This window comes from Rhinolophus sinicus, linkage group LG04 (assembly GCF_036562045.2).
Source record: "Rhinolophus sinicus isolate RSC01 linkage group LG04, ASM3656204v1, whole genome shotgun sequence".
In the NCBI taxonomy this organism is placed as follows: Eukaryota; Metazoa; Chordata; class Mammalia; order Chiroptera; family Rhinolophidae; genus Rhinolophus; species Rhinolophus sinicus.
The window spans coordinates 156,362,486-156,381,813 of record NC_133754.1 but is presented as its reverse complement, the minus strand read 5'-3'; the positions used below and the strand labels follow the sequence as shown (position 1 = coordinate 156,381,813).

Below are 19,328 nucleotides of genomic sequence, written 5' to 3'. Positions count from 1 at the left end.
GTTTTAAAAAGTGAGGTTTATTGAGATGTATTTTATATACAATAATACCCTTTTAAAGAGGTATAAGTAAGTGAATTTTAACAAATGCATGTATTGTGTAAACACCACTAAAATCAGGACACTGTTTCCAGACTAGCAATGAACAATTGCAAATTGGAATAAAAGGAAAATGAAAAGTACCATTTATAGTAGTACAGAAACATGAAGTAATCAGATATAAGTCTGACAAAGGAGGTGCAAGATTTGTATGTTGGAAATTATGCAACATAAGAACAATCAAAGCAGACCCCAAAAAAGGGGGAGATATTCAGTGTTTCTAAATTGGAAGACATAATGTTGAAATGTCATTCCTCCCCAGTTGAGGCATAGGTTTAGTACAAGTTCAAACTCCCCAATTTTTTTGTGTAAATTGACAACTTGGTTCTAAAATTTTTGTAGGAACTAGTATAGCCCAGACAACTTTGAAGAACAGCAAAGTTTAAATATTCATGTTCCCCAATTTCAAGAACTTACTCTGAAGCTATGGTAATCATGACTGTGGAATTGAAAAAAGCATAGGGCGAGATAAATTATGTAATTGCAGGTCTAGAAATAAACCCACAAATACATGACTAAATTGATTTTGGACAAAGGTTCCAAGACAGTTCAATGCCATGCATTATACTGTATACAAAAAAAATAACCACAAGTAGATAATAGCTCAAAATGTGAAACCTGAAAGTACAACTTCTAAAGAAAATAGAGGAGCAATCTTAGCCACCTTGGATTAGGTAAATATTTCTTATATAGGGCACAATAAACACAAGTTATAATAGAAAAACTTGGTTCTTCAGAAGAGAATAAGAAAAAAGGACAGGCTTAGTTTAGGAGGAAATATTTATGAAACCCCTATTTGAAAAGGGACTTGTATACAGAATATATAAAGACAACTCATTAAGAAAGCAAACAACCCAATAAAATAAGCAATTAAAAACGAACAAAAAAATGAAAAAATTGTGGAAATGGATAATGGTGATGATTGTACAGCAATGCAAATGTACTTAATGCTAAATCACTTCTACACTTAAAAAAGGTTTAACGTGGTACATTTTGTGTAATGTGTATTTTACTACAATAAAAAAACGGACATAAACTATATAGACATTTTATGCCAAATTTTTGGCTATTATGTTGTACTGTATAGTTATGTGAGATGTAATTATCGGGGGATAATGGGTGAAAGGTAGCTTCTTGTAAATCTATATTTCAGAATAAAAAATGAGCAAAAGATGTGAACAGATATTTCACAAAGGAAGATATATGGATGGCAAATAAGCACACAAAAACACGCTCATCTTCATTGGTCAGTGGGGAAATACAAGTTAAAAACACAGTAGGTTACAACCATTCATCCATTAAAATAGCTTTAAAAGAAAACAGTACCAGTGTTGGAAGATGGCAAAATAACTCTCCTGATGTGAAAGCATACAGAAAACAATCCCAACCCTAGGTTTTTATTGAAGAGAAATGAAAATACATCCACACAAAAACCTGCATGTGATGTTTATAGTGGCTTTATTCAAAATCACTGATTTTCAAACCAAGTGTTGAAACATAATTTTGAATTAGTTGATTAACTGCTATTTTTCTTTTTTGTTATTCTTCTTCTTCCTTCTGTCTCCTGTTTCCTCTCTCTCTTTCCCCTCATTCTCATTTAGAGTAGCAGATTCCTTGCTGAAAAACATTTAGATAAGCAAATTGTGTTTGCAGAGTACAGATAAAGGATGTCTGTTCAGCTGGGGTGGGTGCTGGCTATTTTTCTAGAGGCCTCACAGAATAGCATTGTCTTGTTGATAACACAGAGTTCTGCGTCCAGCCCTCAGCCTTACAGGCCCAGAAACCTGACTCTTCACATTATAATAAGTTCATTCCTTAGAGGTAGGCCAAAATAGAAAGACTGAAAGAAAGTCAGAATGTTTATTTATAAATTTACTTAAAAATATACCTGTTAAATAATTTGGAATGCTCTCTTCGACAAATGGGAAGGGAGCTCAGTGAACCTGGGAATAACAAGAGTAGTTGATACAAATTGAATGTTCAAGGGTCATCTTTCTAATAAGATTCATACTTGACTTACAGTGGCTTGTCACAGTATGGATTGCAGTAAGTTTCCCTCAGATGTATAGCGTATACTGAGCTTTGATGCTTTCCTTTCTCTGTTTAGTTTGCTGACCAATTTCTCTTCTGATGAATACCTTAATTGTTGTGATATGTTAAAACCTTCCATTTTACATTGATCCACAGAACTGGCATCAAATGCTCAAAATGTAGCTCAGAATCTGCCAAACAAAAATTCTTACGGACACAAAGGTATGAATGTTTTATTTAAAATATTTCCTTAGTTGAGAATTTTATAAAATGCTTACAGTATCTTCTATCTTCCATTTTCTTCAGGCTAGTTAATCAGATAAATATTTGTCATCTGTATTTTTACAACTACTAGATAAAATAATTATCAGCTTTTGATTATGGAAATATTTTTCAGATTGGCCTTCAAGGCACCACAGATTTTTGCATCGTTTTCCTTTTTCCTCATGGCTACCTTATATGTGCTTTTGATGTACTAACATCAAGTTAAATTGAACATGAAGCATACATCTCAAATTTATTGTTTTAAACTGAAAATCATTGTCATTGAAGTTTTCATATATGTTTGAGGTATATAGGTCTATGGGCCTATAATGGGGACCAAGCTCTTACTGTAAAATTCTAATATTCCAAACTAGGATTAGGACCTGACCCCGCATTCTTCTATCTAAGGTCTGGTGTTTGTTACAGTCTATTATTAGGGTGGGTTACTGCAACAACTTGGTCCTGGCTTCTGACATGTGGCTTTCTCCTCTATTGCCTGCCATACCACTTTACCATGTTGCACGTCTTATATTCTTACAACTATGCACACACGTGTTTATAGTCTTCTGCCTGCCCAATTTTGCATGTCTACGTTTGTGTTTTAATTATTTTCATAATACTTTTCTCTAAGTGGTAGGCCAGTCTCTTTATATATCATGTATAAGAAAGTATGGTTTAACTTAATGCCATTGAATTGTACACTTAAAAATGATTAATATAGTAAGTTTTACGTTACAAGTATTTTACCACAACTTAAAATTTTTGGAAAAGAAAGTGTTTTAAACTTTAGTATGCTTTTAATTTTTTATGTATAGGTTTTTGTAATGCCTCATCATTGTTTCTTTCCCCTGGAATATCCCTTCTGTATGTATCTATCTATTTAGCTATTTTTCCAGTCTTCAGAGTTTTTGCTGTGCTTCATCTAACCCCATAAGCTTTTTCCTACATGCTGGCTTTAATTTCTTTGTCCTCTAAATTTCCAGTGTATTAATCAGCTTCATGTAATTTATCATTCATGTAATTTATCCCTCACAAGACTTTTAATTGGCTTTCCAATGAGCTATGACTTCAGTACCTAGCATCATGCTTAATGTGTAGATTTTTAACCCAGTATTGGTTGGTTGATGACTGAGGAAGAGGTCGTTCCTAAGGAAAATTCCACTATAAATGGTTTCCTATTATCATTTTAGATGCCTTGAAAGTAAAAGTTTTAGGAATGATTTTTGAGGCAAGAAATTGTCCTGTTTCTTGATTAGAATGTTCCTAAAACTGCTTAGTTCAAACCTGCTTTTTTTAGAATTTGTTAATCTTTAAGTTAGAATACTGTCTCCCATGATGAATTTGACAACATGAGCATAGGGTAGGTTGGATGGAGGTGGCACCAAGAACACTAAACTTTGAGTTTAGTCTAGTTGTGAACTTTGAAAACTATACACGTGCTTAGAGAAAAGTCTGGAAGGAAATACATTAAAAAACCAGAGATTATGTATTAGTACTGTTAAGGCCTGGAATCGTCCACCCCTCAGACAGACAGAGGACACACACGATAATGCAAGTCACACAGCGAGGTTTATTTCCAGCCAGCTGGGGTCCCAGTCTCTGCCCGACGCAGCGGGTTTCAACAAGGACCCCCAAGCCCTTAAAGCTAAGGGTTTTTATAGCGTTCTTAAGGCACTCAGTAATTTTCCATAGTCTTAGGGAGTACAAGATAAACTACAGGACTTACATAGCTTTAAGGAGTATAAGATAAACTACAGGACTTACATAGCTTCAAAGAGTATAAGATAAGCTACAGGACTTCTGGTCTCTGTGCTGCAACTGCCCACATCCTGGAATTTACAATTAGGTTGTTTTAAGCTAAGGGCTGTTAACCCTGACCTTAAGGTAGCAGTTCTCATGCTAATGGTCTCTTACAGTACTTAAAGTCATTGCAGAAGGAAGATAAGAGTGGAAGGTGGGTGGACAGCTTGCTTTAGATTCATTTAGCTTCATGTACAGTGTGCCAAGAGGCCTGTGCAGAGGTCTAGAGAACAAGGTTCTAGTACTGATTTCCAACAGGGACTAACTAATTGCATCTTGTGTTTTTTCACTTAATCTATTCTCTCTACTTTTGTTAAAGAAAATATGTTAATTCAAAGAGGTGTTAATACATTTATGTACATAAACTCATATTTGCTTTATGACATTTCTGGAGAAACTATGGAAACTGTTTAAAGATAGGGCAAGAGAGCCAATACAGAGGATCAGATTGCCAGTTCAGATATTGAAATCTTTCTCTGTCAACTATTACAGTGGACCCTTGAACAACACAAGGATTAGTGGTGCTGACCACCTGCACAGTGGAAAATCCTTGTATAACTTAAAGTGGCCCTCCACGTATACAGAATCCCAACCATGAATTAAAAATGCTGTTGACCGCAGAACAACGTGGGTTTGAACTGCCCAAGTCCACTTGCATGTGTTGTTAGAGCTAAAGGATACATGTAACAAAAGGCACACAAGAGCAGGGAGTGCATCTGCGCATGCACGTTCTTCCTTCCTGTAATGTATATGCCCTGTGATCCACAGTAATAGACAAGCTGTCTGAGTAATGTGCGTTGGTTTTTCACACGGCATGTTGCAGGTTTGAAACGTTTCCCTTTTATACCCATATAGTGTCATATCTTAGATGATACTTTACAGGGAGCCATGCTCCATAAACCCATGGAGTCTACATTTGTTTGCCACAACCAATCCTAAATTAGAGACATCCTATTGAAAGCATTCTATCAAGGACTCTTTTCCTACATAACACTACCCATTTATTTACGAGGTGCTTGGTTTTTAGGTTATTGACATGATTCCAAGAAAATTAGATCTGGTCACCTGCCTTTTCCTCAGGAGTGTGCCCCTCCTGCTGTCCCCTTTCTCTTTTCCACAGACAAACCTCATTGTAGGTCAGAAGTTCAACTCATTTCTTCCCATTGAAGGAACTGAAAACATTCACAATCCTGCTTCCTGGGGGTTGTTATGGTTAATATTTTGGTGTATTTTCTTTTAAAACCATTTTCCGTAGGTATGTATTTGCATATATGCTTCAAACTAGTGGGCCTATATTTATACATAATCTCGAAGTACTAAAGTCAACATTTTTGAACACCAATACTTTTCTTTAAAGCCTTAATTTTAGTTTTAGACAGTTTTATGGATGATTGTTCTCTAAGAACTGTTTGAGCATATCCTCTGTACCTTCTCATGAGGAATTAGAGCACCAACCTTTATGTGAGCAGGACTAATGTTCAGCTTGCTGGAGACCTATTATAAAACTATCCAGTGGAGCTAATATCTAATAAAAAAAAGAACACTTCTCTAAATTTGATAATTCAGTAATCCACCCGAAAATGTCCAAGGCAGACCTGCCTTTATTAAATTCTGTTCTGTTTTAAATTTTTTATATAAGGAATGATCTCATTGTTTAATTAATGTATATGTTTGTGCTGTGCCCATGCTATCTTATGCATGGCAGAATTGCCTAGATATGATCTACACTGAAGCAGAATTAATTTGAAGTGTTGCTTTGAGTTTATGTGGATAGTACCTAGCCAAGTTGCATTTGAAAACATGACGAATTTTATTGAGAATAGATTAAGAACCTCATATTTCTTGGATGGTAAACTAAATTGCTAATGAGATACATGATACATCTTGTGCAGTATACAATAGGGAATCATTTGGAATTAGGTGGCATTTGACTTTGTGGTGTAAGCTTGATTGTTTGTCAACAGGAGCCTGGAAGAATTCTGTGGAAGAGTGGACAACAGAAGACTGGACTGAAGATGTAAGTGTTTAGTATCAGATCAGACCCATCTTTCTTTGGTTTCTGGTAGGGGCATGCATATTTCGAATAAAGCCTGAGATACCTTATGGCTGTTCTTGGCTCCTTTTCAGACAGCTGTGATTACCATGGTTTTTTTTGTTTTATTTTGTTTTGTTTTTTTGTTTCTTTTAAAAGCAGATGCTTCTCAGAAGGAAGTTGGTGTTTTTAGATTTTTAAGAAACTTGGTTTCAAAGTGGCCACTTAAAAATTACCAGGTGTTAAATAGGACTGAAAAAATTTTGTAGTTTGTTTGTTTTGTTTGGCCTGATAACCAACTGATATTTTTGCCCTGGCCTGTAAACTATTAATTATTCTTTAGAACATTTTTATTAAAGGAGAGATTCTATGTTTTGGGTCACAGTTGAAATTAACCTGGATAAGTCGTTCTGGTTCTAGGCCCAACTTCTTCCTCTTATCTAGACTGGCTCTTTTTTTGGTATTCATTTATTCCAGACATTATTAAGTGTACTACACTAGCTTCTGGGTAGTGTTGATCTTAAATAAGTCCTGGGTTCAGCATAAACTGTTCTTTGATAAAAATATTTAATTTGAAAATTAAAAAGTAACTGAACCAGTGCTATTTTATATCATTAATACTGAATGTTTTATACCATTTTTCTGTTTGACTCTGAAGGTTCAGAACCGGATGTATGTACATGATAGTTACAGGAGACATTGGGAAGGAGAAAATAAAGGAGTTACAAGTATTAACCTTCAAAATCACATAAATTGACCCAGATTTTGAGATTATTTTCCCCCTATGCCCCATTTTGTATTCAAAAGTATTTTAAAAAAACAACAAAGAACCAAACTGCACTTATGCTTCCTTTCTTTTTTAGCAGTATTGTATCTGGCTTGTTAGGAAGTGAGCTGGGTTGGGTATGAGGAAGGAGAAGAATGGATATGCTCATCTGATTGGGATTTAAGAAATTTAGGTTATATTTTCATTTCTGCCACATACTAACCATAAGTCCTTGGGGTATGATGTCACTGGGCTGCTACTACCTGTAATATGAGGAGGCTGGACTAGACGGGTGGTTATTTGAATCAGTGCTTTTCAAAGCCTTTATGGAAATCTCATATGCCAGCTTTTCCTACTAAATTTTTTGGTGAGTCTGTTTGACCTAAAGAGCAAGTGAGATCTTATAGGGAACAACCAGAAAGGTCAAATTATGACAATTTTTTGGGAGTAAAGTTTTGAAGAAGTTCCAACTCATTCTGGTCTTCACTTTGAATGTGAGCTGTTAGTTTTAAGGCTACTATGGCTCTGGAGAGCAAGACAGGAGATTAAGGCAAGTTAAAAGACCACAAAGTTTACTGTTGTTATTGAGGTTCAGCTGTTTTTCTTTTCTTTTTTCTTTTTTTAATTTTATTGGGGAAGGGGAACAGGACTTTATTGGGGAACAGTGTGTACTTCCAAGACTTTTCCAAGTCAAGTTGTTGTTCTTTCAATCTTAGTTGTGGAGAGGGCAGCTCAGCTCCAGGTCCAGTTGCTGTTGTTAGTTGCAGGGGGCATAGCCCACCATCGCTTGCGGGAGTCAAAGAATCGAACCAGCAACCTTGTGGTTGAGAGCCCACTGGCCCATTTGGGAATCAAACCGGCAGCCTTTGGCGTTAGGAGCATGGAGCTCCAACCGCCTGAGCCACCAGCCTAGCCCCCATTAAGCCCTTCTTGTTGAAATAGTAATCAATTCAGCACTTTTTGTTTTTACAGAAATTGAACACCTACTGTCTGCTCTGCTTCTGCCTGAATATTAATGTCTGAGGAAGTCTGAGTTTATACTGTGTGTCAGAGTTCTGAGATGTTAAGAACTGATAAGAATTAAAGAAGTCTTTGAATAACATTTTCATTAGTTTTTTTTTTTTTACAGTATCTTAATTAGATCAGCATTTATCAGCCTTTAAAAAGCCCTTGCCCCACTTTGAAAATGTGAAAAGAGGCTACCTTTTTCTCAATAATATCAATTGAGATTTAAAAAATTTTTATCTCGTGTGCCTTAAAAGTTCATTAAAACAATATGCATGTATCTCAGAATAATTGACTGAAAGAAGCAAAAAGAAGGACATATTTTTAAAATTACACTTAAAATTCTACAAAATACAACCTAATCTATAGTAACAGCAAGTACATTGATTGTTGCCTGGGGATGAAGGCGAGTGGTAGGAGGGATTGATTGATTACCTGGGGATAGGAGCAAACTTTTGGGGTAATAGGTATGTTCACACTCCTTTGATTTGGTGATGGTTTCACGGGAGTATACATATGACAGAACTCAATTATTCAGGTTGCATATTTGCAGTTTATTGTATGTGTTATACCTCAATAAAATTATTTTTATGAAAACAACAAGGAAACTTCTAATAAAAAAGGAAATAGCTAGTAAGAGATTGCTAATAAACAAAATACTAAAGCTGTCTGTCTTTGGGGAAAGAAACGTCAATTATTTTGCCTTTTCAAACTTCCCTACTTTTTTTTTTCTTCTTTTGGGCACGTTTATGGAGACATTGGTAGTGGTTTTATTGGTATTCTCGTTTTGTGTAATGGCAAACAGAGTAGTGAGACTGGGACTTGAACCCTAGTCTGATTACTTCACTGTGTTGTTTCCCTGGTATGAAATCCTTATTGTGGGCATATCAATCTTAAATTACCTTCAGCTTAGGAAAATTATTTGTCATAATCACCTGTATATTTCCTTCCTTTTCCACCAGGGATGTCCAAACTTTTTCCAACATTTTTTACCAAGGGCCGTATGTGGTAAAATACACAAACAGCCAGGCCACTCACTCGAGGTGAAGTGCGTATTGCCTCACCTGGTTTATTTAAGTAAACTAAATATATTTTCGGAATTTGCTGCGGGCCAATTAAAAATGGATTGTGGGCCGCAGTTTGGACACCCCTGCTTTAGACCATCTTTTGGGTGAACTATAATGAGAGTACAATGAGTAAAAATTGTCAGGAATTTGATATGTTTTTGATTTTACATTTTTAAAATTATTTTCTCATCCCTTTCATACAGCTTTCTGAAACAAAGGTCTTCACTGCCTCATCTGTACCACCAGAGAATCATGTCACACCTGGGCAGAGGTAAACATTTTTTGCTACTGTTTGTTATTCAAAAGCACAATAGAAATTTCTTGCCCCAGGAGCATTGTTTTGGTTCTTGGGTCTCTTTTTATTTTTTTCCTTTTTCTTGAATCTCTTTCTTTTTTCCCCCTTTCTGTACAAGACTTTATCCCTCGCCTACCTGGTGAGCTGAAAGAACATCCATCATTTCCTAATTGGTTGTATCCACTGATGAATTAAAATAGCAATTATGTTTGAAACTTGTGGCAGAGAGTATGTTAAACCTATTTAATGGTTCTTTTTTACTTTTGCAAACATGTTTTTTGACAGTTGCACTTAATACAAAATATCATTTGGTTTCTTCATATAACACCATTTATTTAGATCTTTTCAGGTTAATACAAACTTCTCATTTTGTGTGGTTTCTCCTAGTTTTAATCTAGTAATCTCATAGATTACAGAAAAGGAGCTTTGGGGGTAATAGAAATGTTAGAATGTGTACAGAACTGAATTATTGAAAACCATTTATTTACATCCTAGTTTTCACAGTAACTCTAAAAACTTTTGATTATGGTTTCAAAATGCAGTGATCTAGGAGGATGAAAGCCTTGATATATATGATAACTGAGAATTGAACCTAACATATTTAGTCTCATGCTAAATAAGATGGTTATAAGACTTTGTTATAGGGAAATAAAAACAATCAAAGGTTATGTCTTGCAATATATTTTTTTGTGACTTGCTCAGAATTTCTTGTTAAATGGCTATAACTTCTTCAATGTAGTTATTTTTCAATGAATTTGATAGGATCATTTTCATTTAAAAAATAAGTGGACTCGTGGTTATTTTTTAGAAGACAGTGCTTTAGAATGTTTCATGCATATATCTTATCAGTCTTTTGGAATAGAACTTGCTCTGTATTTTGTAGTAATGCAACTTTTGGGTGATGGGTTATATTTAATATAAGTACCCTGGATTTGTATCCCCGAAGTTAAGATATCATGAGCTAGAACATTACCTTGGAATCCAAGATACTAGTCTGGGACTTCAACCTGGTTATGGGAAAGTGAGAGTGGTAGTACATAGGGAGAGGAACTCAGGCCCAGGAAGTTTGCTCCCAATCAGGAATGAGTCTTGAATTATTTCACCTCTCAGAATCTGCCTCACTGGTGTGGTGAAAGTTTCATTTAGGAGAAGTGATTGGGAACTGGCCTTTGAAAGGGTTTAGTGGAGCGAATTCCCATGGTAGGTAATTCTGTGCCCCCTGCAGGTCCTGTGGAGAAGAGTTAGAGCTCACTCACATGTCAGGTAGTATATGTGTCTGGAAGATCATTTCTTCCTCATGCTTTCAGGTTTTTAGACCATGGCTGTCAAATTGAAGTATCTATATTTCTGGGGGCATTACAAGAGTCGTTGTTAACAGAGTATTTGTTAATGTGCATTCTTTCCTGAATATTTAAGAAAAAAATTATATGAGATTTATACAAAACTAAATGTATTATTTGACAGAATGCAGAACTTACAGGAATATTTATGATAAATGTGAAACGGCTTGAATGGTCTACTATGACTGTGGTCCTCATTCCCCAAAAATAGGGTTCACTCTCCTTTAGGAAAGTTTGAGACACTGGTTCCAAGTAATAAGAGGGGCAAAATATTCTGAAAGAAATGAGCTAAACTTCAGAAAATTGTTGACTCATTTGCTCTAGATTTTCAAATCAGTTGTCTTTGTGCCATTTCTGTGGAAATAATCTCAATGTTCCTTTTTGTTTTTCTTTTCTGCAAAGTCCTGCTTCAGTCTCTGTGGCTTCATATGTTTGTTTTTTTGACAATCGATGCCCTCCTTTTAGCTCCCTTAAACTCCAGTTTCCACAGGTTTTCCTCACTTAAATAATTTTTAGCATGAGCTTACTTTATATTGATTCACTTCTTAAATTCATTTGTTGGTAAGATTTGTTCATGACTCGTTCCTTATTTGCTTTTTGTCTGCTTAGCATTGATCTGGTAGCCTTGCTGCAGAAGCCTGTTGCTCCCAATCAAGCCTCAGAAGTCAACTCCTTTGAAACTTCCCAACAGCAGGGCTTTGGCCAAGCCCTTGTCTTCACAAATTCTCAGCACAACAATCAGATGGCACCAGGGACTGGCAGCTCCACTGCTGTCAACTCCTATTCTCCTCAGAGTCTGGTAAGTCCCTTTTATTTCAATATGAGATTGTAAGGAATGTGCCCACGAGCAAATGTATTCTGGAGTGACACATGCCTTATCACTGTTTTCTAAATATGAAAATTTCTACAGTAGATCTCAGTCCAGAAAACAATGATGTGTTCATTTCCAAGCACATATCTGATGATTCTGTGTGGAATTCAACTACTCTGAGTTTTCTGGACAAAGATAAAAATATTTCTTTATGATAAGTTGAAATATTTTCAGTCATAATCACTAAGGCATCTTTCTTAATAATTTTTTCTTGGGTTTTATTTCAAAGTCTGTCTCTATACTTAAAACGTGAAAATTTTCATTTGTTTTCCAGTTTACTTAAATGCAAATGTTTGTGAGTATTCGCTTGCTAAAATCATGCAAAAATGGTTCTTTCCAAGTCTACCTACGTGCTTATATTTTTTGTATTTTTGGTTTTTTATTCCATAAACTTAGTGCACTTTTTTTTAAAATGCCACACTGTAGTAGAGACCTTTACGATACGGATGTGTTCATGGAAACTGTCATCTGTTGCTGCATATAGGACTCTGATTTCCCAGGGGAATTAAGCTCCCATCAGAAAGAACTTCAGGAATTGTTAGTGAAGGATGTGAAAACAGGCTGATGGGAGTAGAAGCTTTAGAGCATAGAATGTGAAAGAACGTAGCTGCAGCGTGGGAAGTGAAGTCCCTGCCTAACTGTAGGCAGTTGTGAGTTGGCAGAGGGGAGGTTGGAAGGACTATAAACATAGATCCACTGCTTTCATTCATGGTAATTCATGGTTCATTTTTGCCACGTTTTACCTGAAATGAGGTAACACAGAATTTTTTATGAATATGATGTAATCTCCCTGCTACCTGACTGAAAATCATTTGCTATACCCCAGTAAAATGGAGAATTGAATATGCAAACTTTTCATTGCTGTCTTCTACTCTGTACAGTCATGTCATGTCGAGTGTAACTGACTTGGGAAGTTGGAATTTTTAGTGTAATTGATGACAGGGTGTGCATGACAGGGTGTCAGTGCTTGAAATGGGACAGCCCATGGCATGGTGCTCTTGCTGTTTTGAGAGGGCCTAATAACACCACTCAGTTTTGGTTGAGCCATCATGCGCTTTCTCCTCTGCCTTTCCCTCTGCTACTGGTACACTGACGTCCTGTCTTTGCTGATTTGCTCGAATCTTAGCCAGGCCACTGAGAGCATAGGTAGGACAGGAGTATTTTTTACAGTGACCTTCAGGTGTGTTGCTTTTTGTCATGAACAACACCTTGTGAAACTAGAGTAAGAATTGTTTAGTATATGAGAGCAATGGTTCTCAACCCTATTGTATTTTTATAATCAGTGGGAAACTTCAGTAAATAGCAACAGTGGTGGTGATGATGATGGTACAATGCCAGAGATGGTACAATACACTTTCTGGGACTGGGAATTGTGCACTAGTGTGTATTTGTGTATATGTGCATGCATGTGCACATGTATACCAATGCACATTTTTAGAGTTGATTGGAATGTGGAAGTAGAATGGAGAAATCCTGTGCTGAGTGTTACCTGAAGCAAGGCGCTAGTTGTTTACTCAGTGGTTTTATTGTGTTGTAAAGCACATAACAAGTACACTTGACAAAATTAGCTGATGCAGGATAGAGATAACTAGACAGGAAAAAGATGGAGAGGAGAAGCACCATCTGAGAAGCCTTCATTGAACACATGGGCTTCAGCTGGGTTTGTGGCACGAAAGAGAGGTGGAGTGGGCAGCATGAGCCAAGGATCTGGAGTAGTGATAAGTAATGTTAGCACGGCTGTTCTAAGAGTATATTCTGTGATTGATGTGCAATAACTGCCCACGATCGAAAGTTTTGCTCCTATTGGGAAATTCAGATTTCCTTAGAACAGCTAGGGTACTACACCCTGCCTTTGATATTGATAACAGGATATTGATAACAGAAATAATTATTTCAACTTTCTAGATCTGGGCTCTTGAGGGACTGCAACTCATTTCTGTTTTTGACCTTTTAGGTGGTTTTGAAAGTTATTTTTGACAAAGAACTTGTTTGTCTTTTCAGAAACTGAATGATCTCGATAATGGTCTGCTACTATGTTCTCTAGTCATAGGCTTTCATTCTCCTGAGATCTTGACATCTGACCTGACAGGGATAGATGGGGAGATGTAACATTGTCTTTTGTATACTTACAGAATGTATTTAGTGGTTTTTTTTTTTTTTAAGATTTTATTGGGGAAGGGGAACAGGACTTTATTGGGGAACAGTGTGTACTTCCAGGACTTTTTTCCAAGTCAAGTTGTTGTCCTTTCAATCTTAGTTGTGGAGGGCGCAGCTCAGCTCCAGGTCCAGTTGCCATTACTAGTTGCAGGGGGCGCAGCCCACCATCCCTTGCAGGAGTCCAACCGGCAGCCTTGTGGTTGAGAGGACGTGCTCCAACCAACTGAGCCATTTGGGAGCTCAGCAGCAGCTCACCTCAAGGTGCTGTGTTCAATCTTAGTTGCAGGAGGCGGTGCCCACCATCCCTTGCGGGACTCGAGGAATTGAACTGGCAACCTTGTGGTTGAGAGCCGACTGGACCATGTGGGAATTGAACCGGCAGCCTTCGGAGTTAGGCGCATGGAGCTCTAACCGCCTGAGCCACCTGTACTTGGTGTTTTTAATTATCTAAATTATTAGGTCGGTACAAAAGTAATTGAGGTTTAAAAGGTTAAAAATAATTGCCAAAACAGCAATTACATTTGCGCCAACCTAATAGTTGAAATAAACACACCAGTGTCCAGGGTATCTACTCAATACACAAATACCTTCTGTGTAATTCAGTGTCTGATTTTGGAATACTAACTTTTTTAAGGAAGTGCTGTGACCTGCTTTTGGTCTTGCAAGCTTACCTCATGGCTGATCTTTTTTTGTGATCTAACCTATTCTAATCGTTAAAGATGATTCCTGTTCCACACATTAAGAAAAACTATTTTTGTTTTGTAAGCTTGTCTTTGTCATTTAATTTATGGTATTCCTCCTTAGTTAAAAAAGAAGTAGTATTTTGTTTGTGAATCTGTGACACAACTTTTTGAAAAAATCAGTTTATAAAAATCCAGAGAAAATATTTCCCTTCTCTTTAATCTCTTATATCAGAATCAGGAAGTATTGCTGGGTTTATTTAGTGAGATCTTGTGGCATAGTAATATTTCCTATAGTATTTATTCATGTGAGTCTTACTAATTCAGATTCTTGCTCTAGGTTATAGTTTTTAAAATCCTTTGAAAATACTTGGTATGTTTTAAAGCCAGGGGTAGAAATTCTGTATTCCTGAGGATTTATGTTTTCTTTACCTTTAAAGTCATCCGTCCTCGGTTCAGGATTTGGAGAGCTTGCACCATCAAAAACGGCAAACATCACCAGCTCCCAGATTTTGGACCAGTTGAAAACTCCGAGTTTGGGCCAGTTTACCACCACCCCAAGTTCACAGCAGAATAGTACGAGTCCCCCCACAACCACTTCTTCTTGGGACCTCAAGCCCTCAGCTACCCAGTCCTCAGTCCTTAGCCATTTTGGTAAGTATACATTTTCTCTGGTGGTTTGCCCCTAGTGGGACTTGCAAGACATTAGCAGAGCATGTTAACTTGTGAACAGTAATGTGGAATTTGTCCAGAGACTTTTTTTTTTTAAGCAGAACATTGCAGAGTTTCTGAATTAAACCGGTCAGCTTTGTATTGTATAAACAACTGCACTTACTGGTTGTTACTGTTGTTAGCAGTAGTACATACCTTGAAGAGATGTACGAAAGCATGGTAAAGGCGTAAAGAAACAACACTTTGAGGAAATGTCTAAACAATTTCCTGAGCTGTATTAGAATAGGGTGGTGACAGAAGGTGGAATGTAGACAACATTTTAAATCACACCGCCTGCATTGCTTTCTTGTTCTAACATTTGCATGTATCCGCCATAATTTGGTCCAGCCTTACCATCTGTAGTTTAGAATTTAAAGACGCCACGTGTAAGTTGGATGTTTTCTAAACTATATTTCCATAGACTTTGTGACATTAAACCACCATTTCCCACCAACACACGTGTCACATTGTATTAAGGAATTTCTTGCTGAATGAAACGGCTTACTGTTATGGAAGTAGCTGAAACTGTTCCCAGGTTTGAAGTGATGTCTACCAAGAAAATTCATTAGAGACTCAATGCCCAAGATTTTTACTGAGGGGCTGGTTATGTAGGCACCCTCTGCCTACATAATGCTAATGTTTCACATTCCCAGAAGGAAAGCCAGTGTTCAACATAAACCATATTGTACAAACATTGAAGGCAGAGAGTCACTTTTACCACTTTTATCGGTTAGAGTGTTGGCATCTCTTTCCTAGAACATACCAGCCAAGAGCCAGTCGTGCAAGCCAGCATTTCTGATAGCAGCTGTAGGCTTCCTGTGTTAACTTTTCCCTGCACACTTACTGAGTGATGATGAGTTTTTAGATTTGAGCATACTATTTCCATATTCTTTACAAAGCCTGTCTTTTTCATAGTTGCCTCTAATATTCAATCCAAAAATAGATTCATCTAAGATGGAAATAGTAATACTAAGTCATAGGTTGGCAAACCTTCAATTGGATCTGCCACCTGTTTTGTAAACACAGTTTTATTGGAACGCAGCCACAGCCATTTACATATTGTCTATAACTACTTTTAGTCTTCAAAGGCAGGTTTGAATGGTTTCTAACAGATGGCCTTCAAAGCCTGAAATATTTACTGTCTGGCCCTTTGCAGAAAAAGATCTATAGAGGTAGCATTTGAAACCAGTGGTGAAAAGGTGTTTATTGCTATTGGATATCTGGCTAGAAAATTAAGTTGTATCCCTAAAACCAACTCTACACTGAAGCGCCAAATGGGTCAAATACTTCAACATAAATAGTGAATCTAGAACAATAATAGAGAAAAAACACAGGAAGATTTTGATATATACTCTGTGTGAGGTAGACCTTTCTAGATATGACAGGAAACACCATAACCAAATCAAAAGAGACAAACTAAAAAAATCCTTGAAAATCATATCATAGACAAAGGGCTAACTTCCTTATTATAAAAAGAGTAATCAAAGGAGACCAACAACAAAGTAAAAAAATGATCGAAGAGGTATGGACATGTCGAGTTCATCAGCAAAGAATACTCAGTTATACAAATGATGCTTAACTGAACCTAGATCATTTTATTTTGCATCTTTTATACCATTTTCCACCAATTAAACTAGGAAGGATAAAAGTTTGGTATTACAGTATGTTAAAAGCATTTGTTGGGCAGCTGGATAGCTCAGTTGGTTAGAGCGCGAGCTCTCAACAACAAGGCTGCCGGTTCAACTCCCACATGGGATGGTGGGCTGGGCTCCCCCATCCCCACAACTAGATTGAAAAATCGGCAACTGGACTTGGAGCTGAGTTGCGCCCTCCACAACTAAGATTGAAAGGACAACAACTTGACTTGGAGCTGATAGGTCCTAGGAAAAAACACACTGTTCCCCAATAAAATCCTGGAAATACACACTGTTCCCCAATAAAGTCCTGATCCCCTTCCCCAATAAAATCTCTAAAAAAAATTTGTTCTGTCTGTGGATAGGAATTTTGAAGTGTTTGCAAAATTTAAAATATAGTTATTCTTTGAATGAGCGACTGATTCTGCAGGTATACGGCATTTAAGCAAAATGTCTTACATAAAGATACAGTCATTGCAGCATTGTTTTTCACAGCAAGAGATTGGATGGAAGACCTGAAAGTCCATTAATTTAGTAGTAATTTTAAAAAAAGATACCTATGTACACTGGATTACTATGTGGCCATAAAAATGAAATAGCTCTTCACACATTAATGTGGAACAGTTTCTGAAACCTAAATGGCTTGTAAGGAAGCAAGATTTTATATATATATATATATATATATATATATATATATATATATACACACACATACATACATACATACATATACATATATACACATATATACACACACACATATATATACACATATATATATACACATACATACATACATACACATACGGGTTGTGTGTGTGTGTGTGTGTATATCTTCATATGTATCGTATCTGGAGATACAAGAAACGGTATAGTGTTTGTGAAGTGAATCTGGGGACGAGGTGGAAGGGTGATTGGTAGTCATCATACATATTTTTGTACTTTTGGGTTTTGTAGTATTACATGTTACTTAGTGAAAAAATTAATAAAATAATTTTCGAAAGTAGTAGACAATCCATAAAGCAACAAAAATACAATTCTCTGTTAGCTAAAGGCCAGCTGTGTATAGCAACTCCATGCTATCCTTACCCACTCCCTACCCACGTGCTTTAGAAGAAACTGAATCTTCTCTTTGCTTAAGAAATTTGCTACAAACCCATTCAGGAATCCTTGTTCATTTATCATATACTGTACATTATGGGAGGGGCACTTAGGGGATTCAGCCAGGAGATGGTTGGGAGAAACTGGTGGTGACTAACTCCTCACTGCCAGGCATGGTGGAAGGGGGAGTTCTAACCCATGTGCCTAAATAATTGATTGTTGCTTGTTTTTTGTTGTTTTTTTTATCCCCTCTTTACGTATTTCATAGACTTTAAATCTCAGCCGGAACCATCCCCAGTTCTTAGCCAGTTGAGCCAGCGACAGCAGCACCAGACCCAGGCGGTCCCTGTTCTTCCTCCGGGGTTGGAGTCCTTCCCTTCCCAGGGAAAACTCCGAGAGTCAGCACCCAGGGACAGCACCTCCACTGTGAACAAACTCCTGCAGCTTCCCAGCCTGACTGTTGAAAACATCCCTGTGTCTGCCCACCAGCCACAGCCAAAACACATCAAACTCCCTAAGCGGCGGATACCTCCAGCTTCTAAGGTGGGTATTCCATCGTGAAGTTACAGTCCCAAAGGTGGATGTGTTTTAACATTTATCTCAAGCATTGGGTTAGTAAGTCTGAGAAACTGTGAATAGCTTATTGCTTTATGAGGAATCAGCTGTTTCTGAGTGCCTGGGCTAGTATCAGAAGGAATGGATTTATGCTGAGAAAACAGACTGTTAATTCAAACTACAGGATCTGGCTCAAAGAATTGGGTGGTCTTTTGCCTTTAGCTGTGTCCCCTAGATAGAGGATGATTGGGTCTTTGTCCAGGTAGTACTTTCATTAGAGGCCCACTCGCCTCCTCCACTTATCCAGGACCACAGTGCCCCTCTCCATGTTGCTCTGAGAAGCAGGTAGTAGCATTGACCATTCTCCTGTTCGCTTTTAATTTTTCTTTGCTCTTTTCTCTATTTCAAAAAACCCTCTTCCTTTTTCCTTCCTTTTCGCCTTGTGTTCCTCAGGCCTGCCAGCAATGCCCTGGGAACCCAGTGCCATTTGGCTCTGGGGCTTGGAATCCCTGACCTCTGTTCCTGACATGGCGGCTTTGCTTTTTCAGATCCCAGCTTCTGCAGTGGAAATGCCTGGTTCAGCAGATGTCACAGGATTAAATGTTCAGTTTGGCGCCTTGGAATTTGGATCAGAATCTTCTCTCTCTGAATTTGGATCAGCTACAAGCAGTGAAAATAGTAACCAGATTCCCATCAGCTTGTATTCTAAGTCTTTAAGGTACACAACTTCCCACTTCTCTAGTTTTGACTGAATTAAGTCTTTTGTTTTCAAGGTAAAACAAAATAGAGCCTAAGAAATCACCGGGTGGAGACAGTACACCCTGTGGTAATAGGTTTGTGCAGCCATCCCCAGTACCTAATTCGAGAACTTTTCTTCCATTACTCTAAAAAGAAATCCTGTGCCTATTAGCAGTCACTCCCAA

At 37.3% G+C, this 19,328-nt stretch overlaps 1 protein-coding gene and 1 non-coding gene across 7 annotated transcripts in view; both read left to right on the top strand.

Moving 5' to 3' along the window:
* Positions 1–19,328, top strand: part of UBAP2 (ubiquitin associated protein 2) — a 101,977-nt gene that overhangs the window by 65,310 nt on the left and 17,339 nt on the right. For 3 of the 6 annotated variants that reach the window (XM_074330648.1, XM_074330645.1, XM_074330647.1), the window contains 7 exons: positions 2,284–2,349; positions 6,156–6,208; positions 9,265–9,332; positions 11,306–11,495; positions 14,845–15,058; positions 18,119–18,393; positions 18,954–19,123. In XM_074330648.1, coding sequence (XP_074186749.1) covers positions 2,284–2,349; positions 6,156–6,208; positions 9,265–9,332; positions 11,306–11,495; positions 14,845–15,058; positions 18,119–18,393; positions 18,954–19,123 — 1,036 coding nt within the window. The remainder of the gene's footprint in view (positions 1–2,283; positions 2,350–6,155; positions 6,209–9,264; positions 9,333–11,305; positions 11,496–14,844; positions 15,059–18,118; positions 18,394–18,953; positions 19,124–19,328) is intronic. The other 3 variants (XM_074330649.1, XM_074330646.1, XM_074330650.1) reach the window with 1 other exon arrangement.
* LOC141571438 (small nucleolar RNA SNORD121A) lies at positions 11,616–11,698 on the top strand. Its single transcript, XR_012496180.1, has one exon. It is a non-coding gene; the product is annotated as a small nucleolar RNA SNORD121A (small nucleolar RNA).